The 20,732-nt window shown below is 37.6% G+C and overlaps 2 protein-coding genes across 2 annotated transcripts; both read left to right on the top strand.

Annotated features, from left to right (window-relative positions):
• Positions 1-3,389: 3,389 nt before the first annotated feature.
• On the top strand, positions 3,390-14,576 carry ap1m2 (adaptor related protein complex 1 subunit mu 2). The gene is made up of 12 exons (XM_062996934.1): positions 3,390-3,619; positions 6,568-6,724; positions 7,275-7,342; positions 8,648-8,778; positions 9,249-9,396; positions 9,923-10,049; positions 11,120-11,262; positions 11,370-11,441; positions 12,199-12,357; positions 13,052-13,177; positions 13,864-13,939; positions 14,103-14,576. Exons 1-12 carry the CDS (start codon positions 3,578-3,580, stop codon positions 14,123-14,125), a joined length of 1,272 nt encoding a protein of 423 aa, XP_062853004.1. The 5' UTR covers positions 3,390-3,577; the 3' UTR covers positions 14,126-14,576.
• A 1,635-nt stretch (positions 14,577-16,211) lies between these two features.
• Positions 16,212-20,498, top strand: cdkn2d (cyclin-dependent kinase inhibitor 2D (p19, inhibits CDK4)). The gene is made up of 3 exons (XM_062996933.1): positions 16,212-16,363; positions 16,851-17,022; positions 19,449-20,498. Exons 2-3 carry the CDS (start codon positions 16,882-16,884, stop codon positions 19,818-19,820), a joined length of 513 nt encoding a protein of 170 aa, XP_062853003.1. The 5' UTR covers positions 16,212-16,363; positions 16,851-16,881; the 3' UTR covers positions 19,821-20,498.
• Positions 20,499-20,732: the final 234 nt, after the last annotated feature.

Below are 20,732 nucleotides of genomic sequence, written 5' to 3'. Positions count from 1 at the left end.
TAGCTTTTAAAATATTGATGAAATTGCTCCAAAACAAGTTGAATTTTATCAAGTGTAACATTACATACTACAACTCTTATACTGGCACTTTTACCCTGTATTTGTCATAATGAGCTCCTGTGTGCCACGCCCCCCTCTTCATGTGCACACTCTGTCTCCTGCCATGCCCCTTTTCTCATTGGTTCCCCTACTGATCAGCCCCAGCTGCTCCTCATTGGGGAACAGTTAAAAGGAGAGCTGGGAAACAGGCTGGTTGGAGACTATTTTCCCCGGTAATTCTGTCGGTGTGGTGGGGATTTACTCAGGTTTGACTTGAACTATCTAGTTTGTGTCTGTGTTGGTTTGTTTAGCGTTGTTTAGCGTTGTTTAGCGTTGTTTAGCGTTGTTTAGCGTTGTTTAGCGTTGTTTAGCCTTGTTTAGCCTTGTTTTTTCCTTTTCTTTGATATTAATAAACCTTAGTTTGATGCATCTCTGCGTGTGTCAGCCCCTCTTGTCTTGTCTAGCCCCTTCGTGACAGTATTACATTATAAAAAACAGATTTTTATTCATAACTTCAATAGCATGTAAAGTATTCAGCATATTAATAACTTCAATAGCTTTTAAAATATTGATGAAATTGCTCCAAAACAAGTTGTAATATCAAGTGTAACCCACATTACATACTACGACTCTTATACTGACACTTTTACCTTTTATTACATTATAAAAAACTGATTTTTATTCATAACTTCAATCGCATTTAATCAGCATATTAATAACTTCAATAGCTTTTAAAATATTGATGAAATTGCTCCAAAACAAGTTGTGTTTTATCAAGTGTAACCCACATTACATACTACTTTTATCCTGTATTTGTCATAATGAGCTCCTGTGTGCCACGCCCCCCTCTTCGTGTGCACACTCGGTCTCCTGCCATGCCCCTTTTCTCATTGGTTCCTCTACTGATCAGCCCCAGCTGCTCCTCATTGGGGAACAGTTAAAAGGAGAGCTGGGAAACAGGCTGGTTGGAGACTATTTTCCCCGGTAATTCTGTCGGTGTGGTGGGGATTTACTCAGGTTTGACTTGAACTCTCTAGCTTAGTTAGCCTTGTTAGCCTTGGTTAACCTTGTTTGCTTTGTTTTTTCCTTTTCTTTGATATTAATAAACCTTAGTTTGATGCATCTCTGTGTGTGTCAGCCCCTCTTGTCTTGTCTAGCCCCTTCGTGACAGTATTACATTATAAAAAACAGATTTTTATTCATAACTTTAATAGCATTTAAAGTATTCAGCATATTAATAACTTTAATAGCTTTTAATATATGCATCAAATTGCTCCAACACAAGTTGTATTTTATCAAGTGTAACCCACATTACATACTACAACTCTTATACTGACACTTTTACCCTGTATTACATAATAACAAAGACATTTTTATTCATAACTTTAATAGCATTTAGAGTGTTCAGCATATTAATAACTTCAATAGCTTTAAAAATATTGATGAAATTGCTCCAAAACAAGTTGTATTTTCTGAAGTGTAACCCACATTACATACTACAACTCTTATACTGACACTTTTACCCGGTGGACTATTCTCAGTGAAAAGAAGATTAATTAGAGAAAAAGTTTAACACTAAATGTTTTTTTCCTCCGTAGCTTTTTAATGTGACGCATGTCCTACATTTGTCTGAACAGTTTATAAGCCTAAACTAACGTGTATGCACAAAACAAATGCTTCAATTCACATGGTTGCAACTAATGATTATTTTCCTAATCAATCTGGTGATTATGTTTTTGATTAATTGCTTAGTTGGATTATTTAAAATACAAAAACAAACAATATTTAGAAAAAAAACAATATTTAAATAAATATTAAAACATCCCCAACACTAGTATGATTTCCTTTCTTAATTTTGTTTAATCAAGCTGGCTGTTTAATTATTTTATGGCATATTAAATACCGCCATGCTATTTCACGATTTTCACGGTAAAATCACACATACGAGTAATTCAACCATTAAAAAAGAGCCACAGGACACCTCTTGCACATTGAAGACTTAACTTAAATTAAAGACTGCAACATAACTTTAAGGAAGCTTTGTATTTTAGCTGCCCAGAATGACTTGGTTACAGTGTAAAATGTTTTACATGTACTGATAAATATGCAGAAATACGTAAAAAACCTATTTGTTTACTTTGCAGGTGGAGAATGCAGAGACGCCCTGAATTACTACCTAACTTTGTTTTTTTTCCCCATTTTCCATTTATTCATTTACATTAGAATGTATATCTATTTTTTCCATTGATTAATTTAAATTAATTGCTTGATAACAATAACATATAATAAATACAATATATTCTAACTGATTTTACTTCAGTTTATAATGGATAGAAAAATTGAGGGATTGTTCTTTTTTCATTTTTCCTTCATTCAATTGAATTTGATTGATGATAAAACATGTTTTAAAATAAATATGTTTGCATTGATTTTGCCTCCGTTTATGTCAGTATTATCACATGAATTGTTTGAATTGTCTGAGGGGGGTTCAAGACGTTAGAAGGTGGCAGTAAATACTTAATGACTATATAAGATAATGACGGTAGAATTACTAAGCAAATGCACATGTACCGGGTTGGAAGCATGAATGTGTGTATGTGTATGTTGCAAATAAATGTGCATAGTTAAACTGATTCTCTCTCTGCCTGCAATCTCCTTCATCCAATATATCACAAAGACAGGGGGATTAATATTGTCTTGGATTAACATTATCTGTAGTTATGTTAAAAGTATGTTAAAGTAACATTTAAAACATTTAAAAATGTTTTTGGGTATGTTCTTTAACTTGTATTAAATGTCTTGAGAATATTAAGAAAACTGACAAAAAAACGTTGAAGGAACGTTCTAATAAAACATTTATACAACCAAAATGGAACGTTTGGGGAACGTTCTCGGAACGTAATTTTGTTAGCTGGGATGTAGTTTGTGACGGTAATCTAGAACATGACCTGCTATGTCGTATCTTTCACAATAAAGTGCAGTATCTTAACACTTTCTATTTCAACACATATGATATAAGCTAATACATGAGCGTTCTAACCCATTAAATTAACCAGAAATGTAAATTAAACTCTTCACCCACGGGTCTTGGTTGCACGTAGACATGATGTGTCTCAAACTACGCACTATTTACTGTATAGTGCACTAGATTAGTAAGAAACCCAGCAAGTTAATAAAATCTACTCGCCAACTGTGAAATACCCAATATGCTTATGAAATCTTTCTACAGCCTGGAGTTTATACATCTCGAATAGGTTGTTTACGGCTTCACAGTACAAGTTGTACGGAGCAAGGAGTAGGCAGTAGGTCTGATTTGGGACACGACTTCTTTTTACAGGTAAGATCTGTCAATGTTTTACCTGCGTGACGTCTACACTTAGCGCTAGCAAAAGGAACAGATGAACACCAAACAGTTTTGTTAATCCTGTAAAATACATAAATATTAATGGAATTATTCTGTTTTTAGTTAATAATTAAGAAAGTTTTAGATACAATTCTGGTAAAACAGTTGTGTAGTTTTAAAAGAGTAGGTTTAACCATGTCTGCCTCAGCAGTGTTCGTACTGGATCTCAAAGGCAAGGTAAGAAACTCTAAATGTAGTACTTAGATAAACTAAAACCACTTCAAATATAGATATAAAAAATCTCTAAAATGTGTTAATCTATCTTATAGAATACTATTAACACTTTTTTATTTACTATTAAACTAACGTAGTTTATGTGAGGGTTAGCAAACATCCGGGAACTTCTGGTATCACGTCTACACTCCAGTATGGTACAAATGGAATGTGCAATTGTGTTGGGCCACACAACATTTTTTATCATAAGATTAACGTAAATAATACCGTTTACTGAACGTTATTGTACCATTCTGTAAATTCCAGAGACATAGAAATGCATAGAAATACCAGGAGCTTAGATGTTTCTTACACACTCAAACCTGCCTGTGTTGCATCAACAACCATGACATAGATAAAGTACCTGATATCCCATTTCCCCCTTATGTTTCTTCATTGACTAACGTTTTTACTGATGTCTAAGTGATTACATGGTGGCAGCTAGTAGAGTGGTTATGCCACAACAACAGTCCATCAGTCCTTGGGACCAAATAAAAAATTATTGCTCAGTTGGGTCCAGCAAACAAGTCTGCACTGGACCTGACACTTAGGGTGGCCACATTCATAGTCACAAAAAGGAGGACGTCATACCAGGAACAGGGGGACATGATACTGCAACACACAGAATGAAACCATAACTTATATAACAGAGTTTTTGACCAATTTAAGCAAGAATTCTATAACAAATTACTGTTTTACTCACCAAATGTTGTGTCCACTTTTGATATATTTGGCATTTTCACAGCTGAGCATGAGAGCTGACTAAACCAATGAAATACAAAGCATTTGTTTTGACATGTACCTGAGCCAATGACAGATAATATTGATCAAAAATGTAACCAGTTCACTCCAAAAGGAGGATTTTTAATTGTCCATCCTAGCGTTGCATGGGCGGAGGACTGGCAGCTGCATCACCTAAAGGGCCGGCACGGTGGCTAAGTGGGTAGCACTGTCGCCTCGCAGCAAGAAGGTCCTGGGTTTGATCCCCAGGTGGGGCGGTCCGGGTCCTTTCTGTGTGGAGTTTGTACGTTGTCCCCGTGTCTGCATGGGTTTACTCCGGGTGCTCCGGTTTGAAAACATGAAACATGATGTTAAAATCTTAATAAACAAACAGCATCACCTAAAGTGTCTGCTTACTAGTCCAGTACCTTAACCGCTAGGCTACAACTGCCTAGTATCTGCCACAATAACTTTGCTTTGGTTTGGTCTTTAACCATAAAGCAGTTTTGCAGTCCTGTAATCTCCCCCTTAAAATACCCCCCACCCCTATAGTCCACATACACATATACGCGTATACTGTACACAAATGCATGAAGCATGTGTCCATACCTATGTTGATCTCTACTTATTGCTAGCTCAGTTTTTATATGCCTTACTTGTTTTTAAACTACTATTAAATTATGAGAGTGTGTTTGCATCCTGAATCTTTCTGCTTTAAAACATTATTTGGAAATCTTTAGTACGTCCCCTGTTAATATCTAATCTTATAAGTGTGTAGAATGAACATTATTTTTTTACAGTTAATATTTTTTATCTCTTTAGTTGTGCAAAACTACATTGGAATGATAGCAAAGACGTAACAGGATTTTGTCTAATGCATTTTTTTCTGTGCATACATGCTTAAGCCTTCTTCTACAAGGCTGATTGAAATGGAACTACCCCTGTAAACAAATGAAATTTTGATGTGGCTCTATATTTTCTATAGTGTAACTTCTATTATTGCTGCCCTTATAAAACTGCACTGTCCAGCTACATGGCAAACTTCTGTTACTGTTTCTGGATTACTGTAGACATACTGTGTCCTTCACAAAGGTGATGACTTTTGTTTGACCTTACTTGGGAGCTGCATGTGGTTTAAGCCTGCATTGTGGTTGTATCCTGTATGTATGAAAAAGACTGGCAACATTAGCCTTATAGCTCAAGCCTGTGTTTGAGCGTCACTGAAAGCTAATCTCTGGGTTTGTAATGTGATACGACCTGGCTCTGTTTTCTTTACAATGTATGACAGTAAGTACTATTCAGTAAATACAATGACAGCAGGGAAAGAATAACTTTTATTATGAAATTACTTACAATTTATACTCACTGTTTCATTAACTTAAGGACCGGGGTGGGTGCAATGTGTGCAGTTAAAATAGCCCCGTTTTGTGGCCTGAAATGCATAAATACAACAACTTGCATACTATAAATTTGGTAATGACTTTGATTATGGCTAGGACTGGTGCGTTTTACTGTACCCATATAAATAGGTCTGCTGTTAATTAGAAGCTTTAAAACCTGGATAACACTATACACACTCAAGTAAGCTTGACATCTCAATTAGTTTAGAAGCTTCCATGCAAGAATGAAGCTGCTGCTCCAAAAGTAGTACCTTAAAGACAGAAGTCTGTTGCTTTGCCCATGGGCAAATGTAAAGCTGGAACTGGGGCTTCTTTCTTGTAGAGCAGCCTCTAAGCCCATGGTAAATATAAATCTTGCATGGCTGTGGGTAGCATCACTTGTGTCATAGTGGCTTCGATTTCATGACAGACATGTTTTTACTGGTTCTTGGATTTCATATGACTATGAGCTTGGCAAATAGATCATTGTTTCATGTACTTGGGGGCAGGGGTGGGTGCAATGTGTGCAGTTAAAATAGCCCTGTTTTTGTGGTCACAAGTCTATATCCAGAAACTAAAATTAATTCATTTTTATAAACAGATATTATTATTATTTTACAAAGAGGTGTGTTTCAGTTATTACATCAGAAAGAAAGAGCAGCAGAAATGATTCAAATCCAAAAACTGCTGTGACCCACAAGTCTCTTACAGGTGTTGAGTCCTGATAATGATCTTGTGTTGTAGGATATGGACATCGCTAATGATTTGAGTGTAAACATGTTTTTTATCTTCTTTTTCCCTCTTATGCCTCAGGTGCTGATCTTTCGCAACTACAAAGGCGATGTGGACATGTCAGAGGTTGACCACTTCATGCCTCTGCTGTTGCAACAGGAAGAAGAAGGATTAACGTGCCCTGTTATTACACATGGCACCGTCCATTTCATGTGGATCAAGCACAGCAATCTCTATTGTATCCTTGCATCAGTCGTTTTACTGGAAGACACTGACACAATTAAGTAACTGTCTAGAAGAGCTAATAATAACATGGACTAAAATATATATAATATAAACATATTAGCATTAATAATAATCATTTGTACTGGTCAGGGTGGCAGTGGGTTAAACACGTTCTGGAAACACTGGGCAAAAGGCGGAAATACATTATATGGCCAAACTTATTTAGAAACACTATTCATATGGTCGCCAGGAGACTTTACTGCACTTTAATAATAATAATAATGATAATATTAATAAAATGTAGACAGTGCACATGTGTTGGTTTCTGTACTCCAGGTTTTTTCAACTTCTCCAAACATGCTTGTAAATAAATAGTAGTACAACAGTACTGATGTGGTTTTAGTATAACAAATCTATCAACAGTTACAATAAAAGGTAATTTTATTGCCACATGTTTATCATTTATATATTTAATGTATGTATTATTGTGCAGTTTTAGGGTAATTGATCTAAATCGCTACATTTCTATTTTGCCTAAAGACCTTAACACAAGTCTATTACAGTGGTGGCCACTACCAATAAAAACTCTAATGCATCTCTGGTGTATTCATTCCTGTACAAAATGGTGGAGGTAAGCCAGTGCACATGTTCATTTACAGATTTAGCAGTGTAATAGGAGCCCAATCTTCACATTTGTGTTTAGTTTACCCACACTCACAAGGGACATGTCTTGAAAATGAATGATTTCTGCATAAGCATGATTCTCTGACTAAACAAAACTGTTTAATTCTCTTATATAATTTATTAGTTTTTTAAACGTTAATTTTAAGTTTTTGGAAAATTAGTCAAGATATTTTAGTCATCACCGTAGATTATGACATGTACATTACATATTTAGCAGATGCTTTATCCAAAGGGGCGACACGGTGGCTAAGTGAGTAGCACTGTCGCCTCACAGCAAGAAGGTCCTGGGTTCAATCCCCAGGTGGGGCGGTCCGGGTCCTTTCCGTGTGGAGTTTGCATGTTCTCCCCATGTCCGTGTGGGTTTCCTCCGGGTGCTCCGGTTTCCTCCCACAGTCCAAAGACATGCAAGTAAGATGAATTGGAGATACTAAATCATCCATGACTGTGTTTGATATAACCTTGTGAACTGATGAATCTTGTGTAATGAGTAACTACTGTTTCTGTCATGAATGTAACCAAAGCGTAAAACATGATGTTAAAATCCTAATAAATAAACAAACTTTATTGAAAGGGATTTACTATTGTTCGGACAGAATCCAAGCAGTTTTAGGGTTGGGGGCCATGCTCAGAAGCCCAACAGTGGCAACTTGCGTACTAATTATTATCAGTATTATTTATTAAATTATTCATTTGCTCAGTTTTCAGTTTTATAATGCAATGTAAACTTGGTATGCAATTTAAACAAAAATGGTATGTCCCTGACATGGCTGAAGTTGCTGATCATATAAAACAAGTGACTTATTTGACCACAGTGACCAGATTGTTAGAAATATATGTTATCCCAAAATTAATTTTTGGTCTCATAGACTAGCCCCAGTGCCAAACTGATCAGACATCAAACATGACTTTGATAATTGACTATGATCAGGGTTAGGTAGGATGTTTGGGAGACGAAGTTAGGGGAGGCAAGATGGAGATGGTTTGGACATGAGCATGGAAGGGATGAGAGTTATATTGGGGGAAGGGCGCTGAGGATGGAGTTGCCAGGCAGGGGGAGAGGAAGGGCAAAGAGGAGGTTTATGGATGTGGTGAGGGAGGACATGCAGGTGGTTGGTGTGACAGAGGAGAATGTACAGGACAGGCCAAGATAGAGACGAATAATACACTATGGCGGCCCCTAATAGAATGAGCCGAAAGAATCTCAGGTTATTTATCTTTGTTTTTCTGTGTGTGTGTGTGTGTGTGTGTTCAGGTGTTTACAGAGTACTTTAAGGAGTTGGAGGAGGAAAGCATTCAGGATAACTTTGTTGTGGTGTACGAGCTGCTGGATGAGCTCATGGACTTTGGCTTCCCACAGACTACAGATAGCAAGATCCTGCAGGAGTATGTACTGATGGCGCTTTGCCATTTCTATTCCAAAAATTTAAGGACGTTTTATTTCCTAATAATTACTTTATATTCATTTGGTAACTGAGAATTGTTTTGCAAGTTTTGCAATTGGCATTTTTGACCATTCTTGCTCACATACACATATACTTCTTGTACACAAGTGTAATCTAAAATATTGTAAAGATGTTGACTTGTTAGTACTTGTTAGTGACTTGTTACTCCAACAACTGCACATATACCTTTATTTTAAATGTATTTCCTAATACAGATTTCCAAATGTTAAATACGTATAATCTGTGTAAATCCTCTGTCATCTTGCATCAGTATATTTAAATCCTAAGTAATCCTGTGGAATGTGTGGAATGGTGTAATATAGTCACCCGTTCAAAGAGATTGCACCCTTTAAAGCAGTAAATTCACTGTGATTAATGTTAATTACTTTAATTTCTGATTGTTATATGTAGATACATAACACAAGAAGGCAACAAGCTGGAGGTTGCTAAGTGCAAAGTGCCCACGACAGTCACCAACGCTGTGTCCTGGAGATCAGAAGGCATTCGGTATAAGAAGAACGAGGTTTTTATAGACGTCATTGAGTCCATTAATGTCTTGGTGAGTGATGTGTTTTAACACGGTAATGTAAATGCTAATGGTAAGTTGCAAAAATGCAATTTGTCACTGAAATATTAGAATGTTGTTGGGATTTTATCACATTAGAAGCGGAAAAGTCCTAATCCCCAGCAACAGAATTACACTCTTATAGTGGCCTAGTCAAAGTTTGAACTTGAACCTAATATAGTTATATATATAAAATATCTGTGTCAAGACCCAAAATTATTAGATCAGTTCTGAAAATCTAGTTGTGTTTCCGTGTGAAGAGTCCTCCACAGCATTGTGAATGTTTGAAATAAATAAAAATATACCAGTTTCAGTTTCATAAAAATATATTTAGTTTCAGTGTTACTGCTTAAAGTTGTGCAACTGGATATTAAGTCGGTAGTTACTTTTTTCACAAGGTTTACTATGGTTATTTATTTTACAGATCATTTCACAGTGTCATGTTTTGTTTAATAATGTGAAACTGTACAGTGTGACAAATTTTCAATAACCATTGTATATATTGCTTTTTGGCTTGCAGGTGAATGCCAATGGCAGTGTGATGAGCAGTGATATTGTGGGCTGTATTAAACTGAAGACAATGCTGTCAGGAATGCCTGAACTCAGACTGGGACTCAACGACCGCGTTCTCTTCGCCCTCACTGGCAGTAAGCAACAATACTACCTAATTGTAGCTGATACAATAAATAGTAAAAGTGAAGCGTTTAGTTTCTAGTTCAAAACACAAGTTCTCACTCATTTATCTACTCAAATTTTACCTCTAAAAGTCTGCATCAGATTTTGTAAGAGTTGTGCATGGTCAGTTCTGATTTTACTGAGCTCATTAACTGGGCGTATGCACATTTTATCAGTTCATGTATGGGCTGTATACAGCCTGTGTAAATATAAACATAAGAGTTTATAATGACAAAAGCTTAAATTGTGGTTATATTATTAGAAGTTTTTTTTATATCACCGCTTTATCCTGGTCAGAGTCTAGGTAGGTCCGACTCCCCCACTGGGTGCAAAGCAGGAATACTCTGGACAATCCATTGTAGAGCTTTAGGCACCCTACTGAGCCAAAGGCAAATATGTCTTTGTTGACCCACAACTGGCAGATAACACTGCTGAGATTCGAATCAGGGTCTCAGGGCCGGTAAGCTAATTTTATATAACTCTGCACCACCTGAGTGCCATTTTGTAAACACATAAATTATAGATGAATAAGAAAATTCAGTTTGTGTCCTTTTTCTAAATGCCACTTCTGAGGCCATTAAAAGCGTCTTTGTTCAAACTTTTCTTAATTTGATTTCCATTCTACTATTTTGTTTTTCATATTCTTTCTGTTTACCTAGGCTGAGCATAACTAAGCCCAATACTTTACCACATCTGTGTAAATGACCTAATGCTAAATGTGGGTGTGATATGCAAACCATATTCAAATGAGAGTGGAGTGTGGAATGCACCTAAAATAATGTGTCAGTTGCATTAAATCACCACTTGTTTCATGACCTTTGTAATTTGTACGCTGTTCTGGGAGCTTTTATCTAAACTTGTCTATTTAGTTTGATAGCAGTCATAATCTGTCATAGCAGTCATAGCAGTTAGTTTGATAGCATAGTCATAGTGTGTATTTTCAAATGCACCAGAACATGTTAGTCTTTCTTTACTGGTTATTGGTTGGTAGCTTGGATGCAGCGTCTTGAACATGGCTAATTCAAAGCCTTTATGTCTGCAGGAGACAAGGGGAAGTCTGTAACAATGGAGGACGTGAAGTTCCATCAGTGTGTACGTCTCTCTCGTTTTGAAAGCGACAGAACCATCTCGTTCATCCCTCCCGATGGAGAGTCAGAGCTGATGTCGTATCGCATTAATACTCATGTAGGACTTCTCTTTAATGAATAGATTTTACCTGTTACATAATGAGCTTTAGCTAAACAACTTAATCTACACAAACACCTGAAAACATCAACCTATTGTTTTGGCAGGTGAAACCTCTGATCTGGATTGAGTCTGTTATTGAGAAGTTCTCTCACAGTCGAGTGGAAATCATGGTAAAGGTGCGTTAAAAACCAGGGTCTGAAGTGCTAAAGCTAAGCATCATCCTGCTAGTCTGATACACAACATAACATAATTTTTGTCTTTTAAAAAATTATTTAAGGGTTAAATTACTAATTTAAGTCAAGTAAAATTTATGGTCTAAAATGCTGGTTAAAATCAAGCCTGGTTATGTTCAGTTAGCTAAATTGGCTTACTATTTAAATGCATTTAATTAATTGATTGACAGTCATGGCATTGAAACTCCACTTACTGGCCGTTCGGGTGGCACAGCAGTCTAATGCGCTAGCATACCACTATGTAGTTCTTAAACTTGGAGTTCGTATCTCAGCAGGGCCAGAGACCTTGCCGCACACCCACTTACAATTGGCTGTGTTTGAGGGAGGCAAGGTCAGAAAGGGGGGAGTGTCACATGGAACCTAAAGTGACTCTCTGTACACAGCATGGCTCTGTATAGGAACCCAGCGTTGGCAGGTGATAAGAAGCGGCCACAGGTTGGACACTGGTTAAGGGGCCTGCAGTGATCCAGCTCTCTTTGAAGTTACTTTTTCACACCACTGTTTCTTGACCCTGATCTAATAGTCTGATTTATCAAAATGTCAGTACTTGATATGAGCCTGATTACATTACTTATTTTCATATTATACTTGGTCTCAAAGAGTTAGGTCATTCACTGGTCGAAGAATTTTAACATCAGCACAGTATGATTAGTTTATTTGTATATTTTGTGTTATTCTTTCCCTCTTTCTCCCTCCTCAGGCTAAAGGTCAGTTTAAGAAGCAATCTGTGGCCAATAACGTGGAGGTACGAGTCCCTGTCCCAAGTGATGCAGACTCCCCAAAGTTTAAAACCAGTACTGGTCATGCAAAGTATGTTCCTGAGAAGAACATAGTGGTGTGGACCATTAAATCATTTCCTGTAAGTAATATCTTTATCTACTTGACTTAATTACTTTGTTTACTTTAAGTAATATGACCATGTTAGAGCATGGACAGAATATTAGTGAATAACATAACCCTGAAAACATGAAATAAATTAAGTTATTTATATACAGTTGTTAAGTTGTTATATATATTTAGATAGACTTAAGACAAAAGGTCCTGGGAACATCTCTAGAATGCTAGAATTCCAAATTATTTCTGAGTCTGTGAGTTGGAAACACTCCCATGTTCCCCTGCCTTTCCATAATAACAGACCAGCTATCTAACATCTAATAATACATAATGGCTTTCATTTGTCACAGTTAAACATAAGTGGGATTTCACTGTGCGAGTTTTGATTTTAACTGTCATGCTCTTAGCAGATTGTGTCTGCTGACCCACAATAATCTTCAAAAAAAACCTTCACAAATTAAATTTTTTCCCTAACAAAGTATGCCAGTCATAGGGAAAGAATTCCCAAGACTTCAATGACATATAAGTGTCCGTAAAGTTTTGACCTTGGATTATAACCATGGGACCATGGAAGCATGGGATAGTTTTTCTTGTTTTTATGTTCAGGGAGAATTTACATCTTGATAACCATCTGTCTGAATTAGGTTATTTAACATATAGCTAAATATTGTGTGTGCATGTGAGCCTATGTTTATGTTGGTATGTTTTTGGTCATGCAGGGAGGAAAGGAGTTCTTAATGCGGGCCCACTTTGGCCTCCCAAGCGTGGAGAGAGACGAAATGGAGGGAAAACCACCCATTACTGTCAAATTCGAGATTCCCTACTTTACTGTGTCAGGAATACAGGTGTGTGTAATTCTGGTTATCTAACATTTTTCACAAGTCGTGTGACATTATCTTCTATGGTCAGCTGTCCAGGGTTGATTTGTGGCTCTAGAAATTGAACCAATTGCATGGATGTCTAAGGTAATTGCTATACATGCCGTGTGGAGTGTAAGCACGGCTTAAAACATCTAAATAACTGTAACTTTTGTTGTTTGGGTGTTTGGGTGGCGCAGTGTTAGCCCACCAGTGCTAGCCCACCAGTGCTGGCATCTGGAGCTCGTGAGTTTAAATCTCAGGTCTGCTAATGGCCGGCCGGGCACCTATACAGACAATAATTGGCTTGTCTAAGGGAGGAAGGGATGTAGGGTTCCTCATAACTGCTGCAATTACAACATCTGCAGGCTGACTGATCGGTGCGTGACTCCCCGTGCACGGTACGGATCTTCTTATGAACCTGCCTCATGCAGTTAAAAGGAAGCAGTTGGCTAGTACACACGTGTCAGGAGCTGGTGTGTGTTAGTTACTGTCTTTCGTGGTCAGAAATTGAGGTCTTAGGTACTTGGATGCGGCTAGATTGGGAGAAAATTGGGGATGGGTGGTGCATAAAAAATAATACAAAAAAACCCATTAAAAAAAGTGCCGTAATGCTTTTTCCCCCCACAGATTGTACATGTTCTAATCTATTTAACTTTGTTTTATTTCATAAGGTGCGATATATGAAGATCATCGAGAAAAGTGGCTACCAGGCATTACCCTGGGTTCGGTACATTACACAGAGTGGAGGTAAACCACCATATTTGCATGTTTGCACACAGTTGTTCAGTATCTGGGTCAAAGATTTGAATAAGATGACAATGAGGGTCAGAGAGCACATTGCTTCATTAAAATGCTTAAAGCAGTCAGGGCAGCTTTAATATGTGTTTTTTTTGTTTTTTTTCTCATGCAGATTACCAGCTCAGGACCAACTAGAGAGGCATTTGCATTTCCAGATGTTGCTGAACACCCACGCAAATCATCTAATCAGTGATAATTTGCATCAAAGGCTGTCTTAATATTCACTTCTTTTATGGAACAGAGAGGATGTAATGTTATTGAAAATTGTATTATGGCTAAAATGCTTTTACTTTTTTTAACTGACTTAGTTTATTGTCGTTGCACTAAATCATGGGTAAAATATATAATTGTTTCTTTGAAAATGTGTTTTAGATTTGTCTTTTTGGTCTTTTGCTGGGATTACCCTACCTAAAATTACATACCGCCTAGGTTAATTATAAACAGCTGTTTAAAAAAGCATAATATCCCTCTATCTGTGTAGGGTTTCATTTGTGAACAGGTTTCCCCTCCCACCTCCAAAAACTTAGATGTAAGTGAGTGTGAAATTGAAATTGCCCTTAAACCTGAGTAAATGAGTAAGAGAAAAGACGTTATGTGGTTAAATGAGTCATTGTTTACTTCATCTTAATATTTATTTAACTTTACACATTTCTGTCTGAATATATATCTGCTGCCAGCTGTTAAATACAGGGACTTGTACAATATGGACAGGCGTCTGATAAAAGATGTTTGGTGCAATGATTGCTTTACATGGTGGTAAACAACTCAACAAAGAAAAGGGATTTGTTCTGGATCAGGTGCACCTTTTAGTGCTCTCTTTCTATTGATGTTGAATACTGTAAATTGCCACTAGGTGTGAGTAAATGGGTGATTCAGTTATGCCCTGCAATAGATTGCTACCTTTTCTAGAGTGTATTCTTCTGGGTCCTGACATCCCATGGCCCAGATTAGCATAAAGTTACTACTATTTAGTTACTACTGTATTTTCTCCCATTTTTTCCCAATTTAGTGTAGTCAATTTGTCTTCTGCTGCTGGGGGACCCTGATTGCAGTCGAGGTGGGTATTTGCTGCTCACGCCTTCTCCAACCCACGTGCAGCCCTTTGCGGAACCCTTTTTTCACCTATGCACTCTGCACAGGCGTCTCTATCTGCCAATCAGGGTCCTTACACAGCTTTTGAAGACCCCACCCACATAGTCAGACCCCCACCCACACCTTTCTGTGTGGAGTTTGCATGTTCTCCCTGTGTCTGCGTTGGTTTCCTCCTGGAGCTCCGGTTTCCTCCCACAGTCCAAAGTCAGGCAAGTGAGGTGAATTGGAGATACAAAATTGTCCATGACTGTGTTTGACATTAAACTTGTGAACTGGTGAATCTTGTGTAATGAGTAACTACCATTTCTGTCATGAATGTAACCAAAGTGTAAAACATGACGTTAAAATCCTAATAAATAAATAACACTGTCCAAATTCAAGTCAGCTTTTCAGCTGCATGGACTTACAATGTGCCTTGCAAGAAAGACTTTAACTAAAGTTGTTTACATAGACCAAGCTTTATCAGAGGCTTACACAGCAGAATTAAATCCCATGGCGATGTTTATTAGGACCTTAACGTCATGCCCTACACCCTGGCAACATTCAGGACAGGAACGGCAGTTATTCACCACAGAAGGCCCATCAGTTCACAAGGTCATATCGAACACAGTCCCCTGGGGATCGAACCGAGGACCTTCTGTGAGGTGACAGTGCTACCCACTTAGCCACCGTGCCGCCCCCCATGGCGATGTAAAGCTCACTTGACTGTGGACAGTGTCAAATTTGTGGCTGTAATTACAGCAACAATGAAATAACACAAATAGCCCTTAGTTTTGCCTTCACTTGTATATAAATAATACAATTAAAAATAGAGCAGTGCACATTTGTTGCTTGTACAAATCTGACAAAAATCCGCGTTAACGCGCCTTTTTATTATTTTGATCTTTGAGGAGAAACGTGAATGAACGTACCGGCCGGCTGGAGTAGTATTACTCAAATCGCCCGCCTTCTGCGCTGTCGATTGTGATTGGCCAGTCTTGAAGTTACCATGGGGATACTGTAGCAACCGTATTCCCACTCCGCCCTTTTTACCAAATATGGTCGGATTCGAGCTTGTTTGTAGCTTGTGATTGGCGGAGGGCATTTGACGTTAGCGCTTGTGAAGTGGTGAGAGAAATTTGTCAGTGTTTTCCAAGCGCGCAAATTAAAGGTACTGCGACAGAAGAGACGCTCGCTGGTTGTTTGTTTTGATTTATTTGAATTCGGGTTGAATGTAAACATCATAAAAGAGGAGAAAAGCCGCTGTAACGGTCGCCACCAGGAGTAAAAGCTGTAGATAAGGTAAGGCGTCGCTCGCTGTGCTACCTTAAAGGTACTTTCATTTCCCTATTCTGACAAATTTGAAAGCGTACTTGGTTTATTAGAAATTGTTCACGGCTTTTATGTCATTTTATTATTATTAGTCTTTTATCTGGCTAAGAAACACAAATTGTTTATCACCCTGCTCTTCGGCTAATCCTGTTATAACCCAGCTACACCTCAATGTAAACAACTTCGCCTGTTAGCTTAGCATACAATACCCGCCGGTGTTGCATTGAATTCTGTAACTGTCGAATGTTGTGCCTCTAGTGGGTGTTGTTTCTGTGTGAAACTAGAGAGCTCAGCAAAACAGCGTCTACTTGAGTCACAAGCTTCGATGGGAACAGAATGTAGTGAAACACTGGCATTTAATTCGAGTCGCATCGGTCCCAACAAAGCGAGGTGCGTACAGGACAGTATCATTCATTTTCTTTTCTGATTATTAACATTATTGATTTGGCTGTTTTAGAATTTAAAAGGACACTGATTATAGAAGAACAATGGTGCTAAGTGAGAGCGACGCGGGGAAGAGTCTGAGTTCGGCGGCGGCTAAAGGAGACACGGCGGAGCTGCGCAGGCTGCTGGAGGAGAGCCGAGTACATCCAGATACCAGGAATGAGTTCGGAAAAACCGCACTACAGGTACAAGAACCGCAAAATCACATGTTTAAAACGACATCTATTTCATGTTTACATGTACATAAGTACACTAACACCTGAATCGTAATGTAAAGCTCAACGCCACATTCTTTTGTAAAAATGATTATTATTAATATACTTTCACATGTCTATAGAATGGCAATTAAACGTTCCAGTCTAGTCATGCCGGAATATATACATGCTTTTTAAAATAGATTTTATTAGTGATGAGAAAGCATGCAGTAGGTTCATTATTAATATTATTTTTATTATTATTATAGGTCATCCCAAAGTATCTGTAACGACAATGGTACAACAATGGTACAAGATCCAAAATACGTACATAATTACTGTACATATACGAATTTATATATTCAGACAAAAATATGAGCATTCAATTGTAATTCAAAGACAAAAAAAAATGTAACTTTGAATTACATATTTCTGTCTGAATATATACATTCGTATATGTACAGTGATAAAGCACAGTATTATGAATCTTGTACCATTTAGGGCTTTGGAATGTGATTTCATCCTGGGTGCTATATACCCAGGATGACCATCTGGCTAGCTACCCAAACCAGCAATTGAAAATGCAAAAAGTCTTCAGTGTTTCATTAAGAAAATATATTTATTTAAAGAAATAATTGTCAACTCTTACCTCAGTTGTACATATAAATGTTGTAGTACAAGAACTGACTGACAGTAACCGGTTAATTCGGTTTTACAGACTGTCAGAGATTGAAACTGGTATAAAACTTTACAAACAACATAGAAACTTGTTACTACTCACTTTAAAACATGCAGTCTACACTGACATAGCAAACACAAACATAGCAAATTCACACTATGACGTAACGTCCATTCCACAGTAATATTAGCAGAGGTATTTGTAAATTATACACTGTCCACACAAGTCAAATTTAAATTACATATAGTAATATGTATGTGTACAATTATAATGATATGTGATTGTGTGTGCAATTATAATATTTGAATCATATGTGTTAGTGAGATCTTTGTACATAAATGTATGGTGGTTGTGCGTCCTTAAGTTTTAGATTGTGTGATAGAGAATTTAAATAATTAATTTTGAATTCCTTAATAAAAATGTTTTCGTCTTAGATTGAAGTTATTTGCTCTTAATTAACTGCTGTTGTTTTGTTTTTACTGGCGTAACCCGGCAACATATCCCAAAGCAAATATTTTTCTGACATACACACAATTTGGTGTTAAGAATGGTCGCTAGGGTGTTCAAGTGGTGCAGCAATTTATTATGCTTGACCATCACCACTGAGATTCCAGTTCGAGTATCAGTTATGCCCCTGGTCTGGTCGAGTGCTCTGTTTGAATAATTCTGTTGTAGAAAAAAAAATTCTCTAGTATTTTGAGCTGTGAAAGGTGGTTACTTACATTTATCGAAATTAAAATAAATTTTGATGTAATTTTAGTTAACAATGATTCCATGATTTTTATTTCACCCCCAGTTGAGTACATGGAAACATTTAGCTGTGTAAATATCAGTAAATATTGAAAAATGTGAGTGTTACAAGGCGCTCCGGGATACTATATACAGGTCCTGGAGATCTGGTTTTAAAACTCGCCTTGGGTCATTTCCCCATGTCCCTCTTGGTTATATATGGTACTCTAGCTTTCTCCTATTTTCCTCTGTGTTAATTGAAATCCTTTCCAGGCTATATTCCTGCATCAAGCCAAGTATTTAGACAAATGATTAAGTAATGGAAATATGTACATAAGTATACAATCTTTGTATGTAGTCTTGCCTTGCTGCCAAACCCTACCTTTGTTCTTATCTAACACACCTTATCCAGTTCACCAGGACCATTGAGTTGCATCTTATTTGTACAGTCAGGTGTGTTGGAATTAAACCATGCAGGCTGGTAGATGCCTAGGAATGTGGTTGGGCATTCCTACCCTAAAGTCTTTTTATTTTCAGTTTTGAATGTTTATTATGTAACTTATTTGTTTAGCATATGCTGTATATGTGTCCTATTAGGATCCTGCTAGGCCAGTTATCCTTTGATGTGTTAGTGGCATGATGAATGCATTTCAGTGATTTTTATATCCAAAGTGTAAATGTGCATTATTGTTGAAATGTACAAATATTGTATGTTATTGACCTACATTGTATCCATTGGGGGTACAATGTATTTATTGTCTGTTTTACCACCGCTTTATCCTATTCAGGGTTGCGGTGGGTATGATTCACTAGACACACGTTCACACCTGGGGCAACTTTAGTAGCTTCAGTTACCCTGCTTGCATGTCTTTGAACTGTGAGAGTAAACCGGAGCATCCGGAGGAAACCCATACAGACACGGGGAAGGACCCAGGAATCAAACCCGTGCTAAATTGCTCACTGATTGGTAGAAAGATATTCGTCACCATACGTTTTTTATTTTCCTCAGGTTATGATGATGGGTAACACCAATGTGGCATGCTTGCTCCTGGAGAACGGTGCTGACCCAAACATTCAGGACCACTTTGGAATCACACCAGCTCATGATGCTTCCCGAACCGGCTTCCTGGACACGCTTCGCGTTTTGGTGGACTATGGTGCCTCTGTAAACATTCCCGACCTGTCCGGCGCTTTGCCCATTCATATCGCCATTCGAGAAGGCTACAAAGATGTGGTGGAGTTCCTGGCACCACGCTCGAATCTCGGGCACCAGGACACGAGAGGTGACACAGCGCTAGACATCGCAGAGGCAACATGTACACCAGACGTGGTGGACCTGCTAAAGCGCCAGTTAGAGTCCTCCCTGGCGTTTCAGTCATAGAAGCATCAATCAGACTTAATGATTCCAATCGTAAAATTGCAGAAGGGACTTGTACAGAACTAGCTTATATTACTACATTGTTCATTTTAGCTCGTTGCATTGTTCAGTTGGATCGTTAATACAAGATGAAGAATGTAGCAGCGGTTTTGCACAGAGCAAACTGCATACCAGAGTCGACAAAGAAGGATGTGTATCATCACCGCTGACTCTAACGTTTGCTATGCACATTGTAAAACAAGCTCTATTTTTCATCAGCCGAAGTTACATTTACATTTACTGCACGGGTCTTTGTAGGAAACTTGAACTGTTAACCGTTTTACAAAAAAAATCTGATATGTAATATGAAATTACTGTTGCCTGGTCTTACCTAGTGAGATTTTGCAGCGTGCACTGATGAACTTGCATGATTTTTTTGTGTTTTTGTGATAGTTTGTGTTTTTAATGTGTGTATGTATTATAATTTAGCGTTTTAATCTGTACATAACATTTTATGAGAATAATGACTTATTTATTAAGAGATTGTACATAGATTTATGTTTACTGTGGGATTTCTGATGTTATTTATAAAGGAATTCATTCGTACCTCTAAATGTCCTGACCCTGAAATTGAAACTGATCTATTGCTATTGTTATTTCATGAATTCTTGAAACACAATTAAATTTCTAAACATGTTGTAATTTATTTTCTGTTTGATTATTTAGTCTGCTTCAGAGCTCTTTCTTATTCATTTTTAAATTCTGTTTATGCATTTATTCCTTTCTCCTAATTTAGTATCCAACTGCCCAGTTGGATCTCGTGCTGCAGTCTCCCAGACCAAGGAGGGTCGTACCTAATGTGTGTAGTTGCCAAGCTTTCTCTCACCTGCACGAGGCAGGTTGACTCCTTTGACCATCCAGCAGAGGCCGCAGTCC

This window comes from Trichomycterus rosablanca, chromosome 6 (assembly GCF_030014385.1).
Source record: "Trichomycterus rosablanca isolate fTriRos1 chromosome 6, fTriRos1.hap1, whole genome shotgun sequence".
In the NCBI taxonomy this organism is placed as follows: Eukaryota; Metazoa; Chordata; class Actinopteri; order Siluriformes; family Trichomycteridae; genus Trichomycterus; species Trichomycterus rosablanca.
This window is presented reverse-complemented; position numbering and strand designations above follow the sequence as displayed.

Coding starts and splice junctions, on each gene's coding strand:
- ap1m2 (XM_062996934.1), top strand. CDS start 3,578: ATGTCTGCCTCAGCAGTGTTCGTACTGGATCTCAAAGGCAAG. Junction 6,725..7,274: donor CAAGCACAGCAATCTCTATT/GTATCCTTGCAT, acceptor AGTCTATTACAG/TGGTGGCCACTACCAATAAA. Junction 11,442..12,198: donor GAGTGGAAATCATGGTAAAG/GTGCGTTAAAAA, acceptor CTCCCTCCTCAG/GCTAAAGGTCAGTTTAAGAA.
- cdkn2d (XM_062996933.1), top strand. CDS start 16,882: ATGGTGCTAAGTGAGAGCGACGCGGGGAAGAGTCTGAGTTCGGCGGCG. Junction 17,023..19,448: donor TCGGAAAAACCGCACTACAG/GTACAAGAACCG, acceptor TATTTTCCTCAG/GTTATGATGATGGGTAACAC.